The sequence below is a fragment of the Balaenoptera borealis genome (assembly GCF_965194805.1).
Source record: "Balaenoptera borealis genome assembly, chromosome: 10".
In the NCBI taxonomy this organism is placed as follows: domain Eukaryota; kingdom Metazoa; phylum Chordata; class Mammalia; order Artiodactyla; family Balaenopteridae; genus Balaenoptera; species Balaenoptera borealis.
In genome coordinates this window covers 2,956,550-2,965,417 of record NC_138874.1, presented here as the reverse complement: position 1 = coordinate 2,965,417, position 8,868 = coordinate 2,956,550, and the positions used below count along the sequence as shown (strand labels likewise).

The 8,868-nt window shown below is 45.6% G+C and overlaps 1 protein-coding gene across 10 annotated transcripts in view; it reads right to left on the bottom strand.

Moving 5' to 3' along the window:
• Positions 1-397: 397 nt before the first annotated feature.
• The window catches only part of RHOBTB1 (Rho related BTB domain containing 1), a 69,893-nt gene continuing 61,422 nt past the window's right edge, over positions 398-8,868 (bottom strand). For 7 of the 10 annotated variants that reach the window (XM_082407437.1, XM_082407442.1, XM_082407439.1 and 4 more), the window contains 3 exons: positions 5,899-5,987; positions 3,124-3,229; positions 398-2,583 (listed from right to left, as the gene is read on the bottom strand). In XM_082407437.1, the coding sequence (XP_082263563.1) occupies positions 2,414-2,583; positions 3,124-3,229; positions 5,899-5,987 (365 nt within the window). In that variant the 3' untranslated portion in view covers positions 398-2,413. Of the gene's footprint in view, positions 2,584-3,122; positions 3,280-4,572; positions 4,673-5,898; positions 5,988-8,868 lie in introns of those variants that run through there. The other 3 variants (XR_014249008.1, XM_082407441.1, XR_014249007.1) reach the window with 3 other exon arrangements.

Below are 8,868 nucleotides of genomic sequence, written 5' to 3'. Positions count from 1 at the left end.
AAGGCTTTTCTCAGATCTGCTTCTGAAGAAAAAACTGATCTTCATGAGTCCACCAATGCAAACTTTGACTTAATTGCTGGTAGAATCCCCCAAAATCCGATTATAAGAAGTCCACTAGGGTGAAGACATCAGTTTTGTTTTTTCCAGAACTGTACCACGTCTAATGACATAACCATATTAGCCAAGAGCAAAGATCCAGACCCCTCATTTACATCATGGCATTGCACTCTGCTGGCAATACTGAAGACAAAGATGACGGTCATTTAAGCTGCCTGGTTCCTAGAGGACACACAGCCCCCATGACCCAGCACCTTTAAAGTTTTGATAGTTTTTTTAAAAAGCAATGAAAATTACACACATGATAATGACAGTAGTCCTTAAAGAAAAACTGGAAGCATTTTATAGCTAAACGATTTTACTGGCTTTTCGTGAAATAAAAAACACAAAACAAACCACCATGGTTAAAAGGCCATAATCAGCGTCAACCAAATGAACCAGCCACTTGGTTACAGCAGCTGATAACAAACACTAGTGGATATTATTGCTTATACCCAGGTTCATTTATATGTCCATTACATTTTGGCAAGATTACAATCACATGGGAGCTTTGGTTGTATAAATTCAATTCTGACTACTCATCGAAAACTCAACTTCTACCATTTTATGATGGGATATATGCCGATTCTTCCTCTCATTCTGTCTCCTTTCTCCTTCCATTCATGACTTACAACCTATTGACCCAAAACTAAAGTAGATGCATTTACAATCATCCCATCCTTCCCTACTCTACTGCCCCCTCCTTTGTCATGAGAGGGTGGTAAAGGAGCCTCTTTATTGCTGGGCCTCTCCCAGCTTTCAAATGTGGTGTGTATCCACTGCCAGTAATAAATGTCCATCTGTAATCTGGATAGATTTTCAAATATATTTGGCTGTCAACATTGGAGTTTGGATTCAACTGTCTCTTTTCCAACTTCAGAAAGCTAGAAAAAAAATCAACAGCTTTTAGCATCAGTAAATTGACTTCCTGATAGAAAAAGTCCCAGCCTCCACCATACAACATCCCATGACAGGTATGGAAGTGTGGCCTTAAAATGCTCTGCGTGAGTGCTGTAACATTTTAATTTACAGAGAAGCAGTGATTGACGGCCTCTCAAAACTCCCTTGCTCAATACTTTCTGTTTTAACACTGAAAACTCAGAATGACAAAGGGTCAGCACTAACTCACAATAGCACCATTTCCTAGACTCTTGGAGTAGAATTCCCGTCTGCGTTGGAGAATGCAGTGACCCTAGACGACCCAGCCTCCAGCTTCGTGCCTTCACAGGCCCCGCTGAATTTCAGCAGGGGTGGGTGGTCTGCCTTGGTCTACTTCTGCAGCAACGTGAATTTTCCCTGGGAAGAGTTAAAAATATGGGTCTTACAAAGTGAAGTTGGCCGCAGGTGAGAGACCTGAGGAAGCCTGTTTCCGGTGGGGAGGTGTGACAAGCCTGCAGACGTTGGGACAGAGTCTGGGGACCCTTTCCCTTGCCCATCTCGATTCAAGTCAGCGGAGAATCTGCATGCAGAAACATGGCAAGATCAAGGAACACTGAGAGATGTACGTCCTAATACAGCAATCCGAACACCAATGCTCTTACGGTATCTTCTGTATTCAGGTCCACCAGAGAGTTTGCCCTGGATAATGCTGGGATTTATTAAGCCCTTCTAATGATTATAAAGATTATCCTCTTAAATCTAGATGTTTTACACAACAGAAGATGTGATATCACTATATTTTACATGGCACATATAACCATATAATTACTAGCACTTACATGGCAAATACTGTAAATATTACACGTTCTTGGAGTTGACTTTGTAATTATACCGATGCTATTCGGCAGAACAAAGATGAGACACTCCCTAACTTGCACTTTGAGGAATTTCATTCCAACCCTTTACTTCACGACAAAAGGATAACCCTCTAAGTAATAATGCTTGGTGGTCACATGGGCAAAGAGAGTCACAGGGCGACTTCATGGTTAATGTGTGGCCTGTAAAATAAAGTAATACACAGTATTTTCATTTACAAGAGACCATATAAAAATATTTTCCAATCTGGAATTCGAAACCTGAAAGCTGGATTTGTTTTCCTTTGTATAAAAAGAAATGAGATAACGGACTAAAGTTTATTAAGCCTTCTAACAAAAAATATACAAGTTTAAGGAATGCAGTGAGCGTCAACTTCCCTTTTTGTCCAGGCTCATGGATGGTGAGCTTGTGCTTTGATCCCAACAAAGATAAATGCATGAAAGTGGAGGAAGATGAGTGCCTGACACCTGAACTACACCTCATCTCTAATAGTAAGACCAATTTTACAGTAGTGCTTTTAAAAGTGGTGTGTCAGATTTCTGATTTTTTTTTCTCTTCTGCCTCAGGCGACCGCTGGAGATGAATTCCAGAAGCACCACTTTCGTCTCGAGTGATGTTTATTTAGTGCAATATCTTCCTTCTCTCTTTCCCTTTTCACTCGCTGGTAGTGGTCTTCTTCCTTCAGGTACCACACAGGGGGCCAGCGGTGCCGCTCAAAGTATTCCTGGTTGTCTGGGGAAGGAAAGATGCACATGATGATACCTGCTCTTCATTCATGGCTTCTTTGTGCTAGGTTCTGTGCTTAGGCTTCTCATATAGGACTATCGTGTGCTCATCTTAACAACCCAATGGGCAGAGACTATGAGTAGGGCCAGTGGCAGGCAGTGACACCAAAGTTTTGAGAGGTAGAATCACTTGCCTAAAATGACACAGCTGGACACAGAGAGCCTGAACCCAGGATCCCTTCATTGCAGAGCGTAAGCTCGCTCCCAAGCCTGCCTCCCCGGACAAGGGCGAGCCAACAATCTCTGCCCGCTCCACAGCAGGGCATCCTGATGCCCCCCTCCGCCCAGATCCCCCCCGGCTGGGAAGTTCTCCAGAGACAATTTCCAACCTCCAATTCCTTGGGTCACGTCACATGAATCTGTGACCACCGTACAAGGAATTTTCCGTGAGCTGGGGGCTGCCCGTGTTCCTTCTCGAGGGCAGTGAAGGTGAACCCTTCAGTCACAGGTGATGAGAAATGGACAGATGGGGACCGCACGGCCTCACCTGCAGATTTCGATTTGATTTCCTTGCGGAACTTGGAACAAACGCTGTTGTAGTTGGTGCAGATGTGGTGCAAACACCAGGCGGCCAGCTGGTGGGCATTGTGAAACTGCAAGGAAGTGACCAAAAGGGGGTCAGACTCTGTTTTCTAAAGTGGGGCTACAAAGAAATAAAAAGCCATGGTACGGGTCAAAGAAATAAAGGGCCCAGAGGACTAATTCGGAAACCTCTTGTTTTGACTACAGGGTTTTGACTTTGGCCATGGTTCCGACGCCAGCCACGTGTAAGCGTTTGGCACACTCCTACCCTCCCTCCCCCCCCCACACTGGGATATGTGCGCTAAAAATGATCACTGTATCAGGTCAGGAGTCTAAAGTACGCCTTGCCCTCCTCCTCTCCCCTTCCACCTGCCCTCTAATGATAAGTGGCCGTGGCCTCTGGAAGGCACCAGCCCACAGCAGAAAGCAGCGATGTCATCTCTGTTCAAGGAAGCCTCGGCAACAGAATCCTCCGTGTTGCATGTCAAAGCTCAGCTGGCTGGGGCCAGAGATCTGAAAGAGGAGCATGAAAGGCCAGTGCAGGAGCACTGCAGCGTGGGTGACTGTCCTGTACCTGTCCTTTGGTTACATAAGAAGAGCAGGCAGTGCGGGCGGGGAGGGAGGGATGCAGACACTCGATCCACCCTCTCCTTTCTGAGCAGATGCTCAGGACAGTGGCAGCTGAGGAAGCTGTGACTGCAAAACACCCGATGCTCAAAAATCCACAGTCTACTCCCCGTTCCCTCCCCAAGTTTGGCAGGTGCCCCCATCCCTCACTCTTTCTGTCCAGGCCCCTTTCAGACATCCATTCTGTTGTCTGTTGCTCTTGAAGTTTCTCCCAGCAGGTGAACCCCTGAAACCTACAGTGCACTTCCTCCAGGGCCCCCGTCAATGCCCTGAACAGAGGCCAAGAGAAAAGCCAACGTCCTCGGAAACTAACTCAAGAACCTCTCTGCAGATCACAATCCCAACATGACACACAATTTTAGCAGGTGCTTCCCACATCTCTTGATAATGGATTTCCTTCTGAAAGTCAGAGCAGAGCAGTGCTGTACTGGGCTTGGCTTGTACCTGCTCAGGAGTGTCCCTGGGGGCGCCCCTTCTGTACTCTGAGCTCGGTGACTTCAAGTCGTTAACGTTGGCCAGGTAGGGGTATTTACACCCCGGAAACTGGAAAATGCAACCGATCAGGGTCCCTCCTGTCCCCAAGCTGACTGTTAAATACTTACCCCTCGGGTTAGGGTCTAACAAATGAGCTAAGATGTGGGAGACTCTGTCCTAAACTCTTCTTGCCAAGGCTTGTCAGAGCTTAGCAGGAATCATTTCTTTGCAGGGTGTATGTGTGGGCGGGGTCGGGGGAGGGCACGGGGTGGGAACACAAAGCAAACAGACAGACACAACTGTAAATCATTACCTCAAGTGGGCTGGCCCTATATGAAGTTCTGGGTCATTTGATTGTTCTCGAGGAGGAATACTTACTGGAGAGGGCACAAGTCATAAGCTGTCCTCCAGGCCTGTTTCAAAACACCCCCAAATTCCAAATTTGGACAGTCAGTGTTGATGGGGGCTTGCTGACTTTACTTGTGATTGATGTCTGTTCTCAGTTTTAACTGTAACCTCTATGAGGTTGGTTTTCACATTGGATTCTAGTAATTTGTGCTTGTGTCTGTTTCCCTCAGTGGCCTAGGATGGCCCCAAGGGCAGAGAGAATCTACCGTGTTTGTATCTCCATGCCCTCTTGTCTAGGGTGGTGCCTGGTGCAGGGGGAGAAAATAACAAATCCTTGCTGCATGTTAAGTCAGAATGACCAGGTTGCTGTGAAGTCCTGATCCACCATTTTCCCTTTTGAGAAATCTCGATTGAAGCTGCCTGACCTAAGACTTAGTAAACCACTGCCCTGAGAAAGGGAATGGAGAAAGCCAAACCTAATAGGCCACAGAAAAAAATGAAAGAGTTTATTCTTAGTTCCTTCAGAGTGTAAACTCATTGCCCGTAAGTCTAGGCCAGGGACTAGATAACTCTGTATACGTGCCTTGTATTATGAGAGGGCTTCCTCTCTTTGGTGCTCTTTCTGGAACATTCTCTCCCACCTGATTCTCAAAATAATCTGTAAGGTTGACAGGGTGTGAATTACCATCCTTATTTCCTACAGATGAGGAAACTGAGGCAGAGTTTAGCTTTGTGCCTTAAGTAAGTTATGTAGTGACAAAGCCGAGGCTGGATCTCAGACCCTCTGTAGAGGAAGAGGACAAGTGTGTATGGGGATTATGGAATCACAACGTCAATAGTAACAAGTACTGATGTAAAAAAAAAAACCCAGGAGAGCTGCAGTGAGACGTGAGGCATCCATCACTGGGCTTCACGAAATTCTAGAAACTGTCTGATCTCGGCCAATCCGTGTTTGAGAATTCAAAAAAGGAGAGAGAATGCCTTCTCCTCCCATGCCCCGAGTTGTTCTCCCACATGTGAAGCTGGTGCCTCGGGGCAGGGGGAGTGGGGGGGGGCACAAGGGGGCTGGCGTGTGGGTGGGGTCCTTGTTGTTTTTTTTCAAACAAAGCCCAGCAGGGTGAACGGTGCATGAAACGTAAAACTCTCAGATCTTCTCGTTGCACACGGTGGGGGGCCTCTGTGACTCGGTGGTGACATCTTTATTTAGACAGATGCAACAGTGGAATGTTTCATCAGCGCTACACGAACTGGTTGAACACACTGAAAAGGTGAAAGGCAAATTGCTACAAACCTGGGCCAGTTCCAAATAAGAGAGCACTTCCGCATCAATGCCCACGCCACGCGTGGCGGCCTTGGTCAGCTCCTGAACAGCGTGCTGCTCTGGGGAGGAGAGGGGGCAGGAGAAAGTTAGTGCCTGGAAGCTGTGGTCCGGGACCAGCCAAGAGGGGAGGAAGTCTGGCTCACAGCTCCACGTGAACTGAATCTCGAGCCCGCTCTGACGCGTGGCCTTTCGGTACGGGGAGTCCTGGTCTCCAGCCAGGGCACCAGCGGCTCCGGGGATACTTGTTAGCCTTCTGAACTAGCCAGAGTCCTCCAGACCTTCTCTGTCCAATATGGTAACTACTGGCCACCTGAGACTATTAAACTTCAATTAATAATTAAAAGTAAACAAAGTAAAAAACTCAGGTCCTCAGCCACGCAAGCCGCATTTCACGTGTTATCGGCCAATGCGGACACAGAAAGTTTCCATCACTGCAGACAGTTCTATTGGAGCGTGCTGCTCTGGACAGGCCGGTACCTGCCTAGAATCCTCTAGACTCCGTCATATCGTCCTGCTTGACAGTTTCCCCATTCACATCCCTCCAATTCTCAGTACTCTCTGACCGTGGAGAGACTGAGTAACCGGAATGAGTCCAAATGGGGAATTAAAATTGTGAATGTGTACGTGTGTCTCATCAGCAGCAGACAAGGGACATGTTCAACCTCTCAGATTCCAAAGGCTGGTGGGGGGACTTCAGCCAGAAGTCAGACAAGTCTAGATGGGAGAGCCATTTCTGCTTCGAAGCTGTGTTCCAGGCTTCTAAGATGAATTCAAACTGTGGTTCTGAGACTGAGCTGTCTCTTGCCTCTGTTAGGCTGTTGCCCGCCTCTGGCACTGACGTGTGGGTACAGTCTTGGCCCGGCATTTCTGGCTCCTTGATGCTGATGTATTCTTTTTTCATCTCTAGCACTGCATCTGTTCTTCTAGTATGTGGTCCAAATCATGCTTACTTTCTGCTCTGGTTCTATCCATACATACTTACTTGTTAGTCAATACGCCCCCATCTGGTCCACAGGGTATCAAGATTGGGATGGTTTCTTGACACAAGCTTCCTCAGCTCGATTGACAAACAAAGAACTATTTGGAACTAAATCTCGCAGAGGAGTCACTGGGTTATAAATTTTAGGGAACTGCAATATTTCTTGATATTCGTTTAACACTTTGTCTTGCAAGGCATTTTCACCCCAGAAACTGATTTTTAAACACTCTGGTCTAAACGCTCTATACTACACACCAAACACTATATAAAGGATTAAAGGAATCACCTTAGGAAGCTATTTACTAAATAATCATAACGGTTAATAACAGCATTTAATAAGAAAAGTAAACATACATAGAAGTCTATAGTTCACACAAGAAGGTTTCTTTGGGTCAGTTTCTTTCATGGAGAAATCAGTCCCATGTTTGCATCACTACACTTAATATTTAAGCAAAAATGGCACTACTTCAAGATTGATCGCAAACCTTGTTCAACAGATTTGCCTCCGAATTACTTTTGACTATTTAAAAAAATTCAATTTATTTTCAAAGGACAAATACTTATAAAAACTGTAGAGTCAAATGGCTTGGGACTCTTACTTCTGAAAAAAAGAATTGCCCATTGCAGCCTCCTAGAGTTAGTATTTAAAAAGCAGCAATACTCATTTGAATCTATGACTTCAGGTATATTGGTTAAAAACCGTTTAAAAAAATGAATAGCAATACTTCAACCATCTCTTGTTATCCAACTGGTGAAGAAGGGAGGTAAGGAGAAAACTTTGATCTCCAGTTGGTTGAGTGTAGTAGAAACCTGGAATACAGAGAAATAAATCTTTTCTCTAAAGACACTGGCAGAAAGTCAAGGGCAGATATGACTGGTTGGTTTGTTCATACATTCATTTTCATTTAATGATGCAACAGATCTTTACTGAGAACCACATATGCTCAGGCACTTTTCTGCGTGCAGTGGATAAGCCAGTGAGCAAAGCAGGCACTATTCTGCTTTCATGGTTAATAGGAGTCAACTAAATGTAGCCATAAACACCCTTATTGCTAATTGACACCTTTGGTGAATGAAGCACAAGGTTTAAATTCAAGAAAAAAATTATTCGAAAGCGTATATCTTATTTTGACCTGCTTTGGCTTACCAACTGAGCAAATCTAGAAATGATACATAAGATTCTGTGAAGTTAAACCAAGTCTCCCTTTTTCTCTTTTTCCCAAAATGATCTTGACAATGTCAGAACATTTTCTAAAATAGCTTTAAGAAAACCACTTACATAACGCTTACTAGGTGCCAGACACTGTTCCTAAGGACTCCCTCTCTCTTTATATATATATAATCTCTTAACTCATTTAATCTTCATAATTCTGTAGTAGAATATTATGATCCCCATTTTAAAGAGAGAGAAAGCTGAGACACAGAGCAGTTAAATCAAGTAGGAAATCATCTAGCCAGTAAATAGTGGAGCCAGGATTTGAACCCAGGCAACCTGGATCTGTAGCCCATGTTCTTAACCACTGCCTCCTACTGCCTCTTTCTTTCTTTTCTTTTTTTTCGTGGCTGTGTTGGGTCTTCGTTGCTGCGTGCGGGCTTTCTCTAGTTGTGGCGAGCAGGGGCTACTCTTCGTTGCAGTGCGCGGGTTTCTCACTGTGGTGGCTTCTCTTGTTGTGGAGCACGGGCTCTAGGCGTGTGGGCTTCAGTAGTTGCAGCACGCAGGCTCAGTAGTTGCGGCACTCAGGCTTAGTTGCTCCGCGGCATGTGGGATCTTCCCGGACCAGGGATCGAACCCGTGTCCCCTGCATTGGCAGGCGGATTCTTAACCACTGTGCCACCGGGGAAGCCCCCTGCCTCGTTCTTAGACACTGTGTCTGAACACACATTATGGGGATAAATGGACACAACAGCTTTATTGCCAATTCTGTGGTCCACCCACAAATGAGGCAGAGGGCATAGAGCAT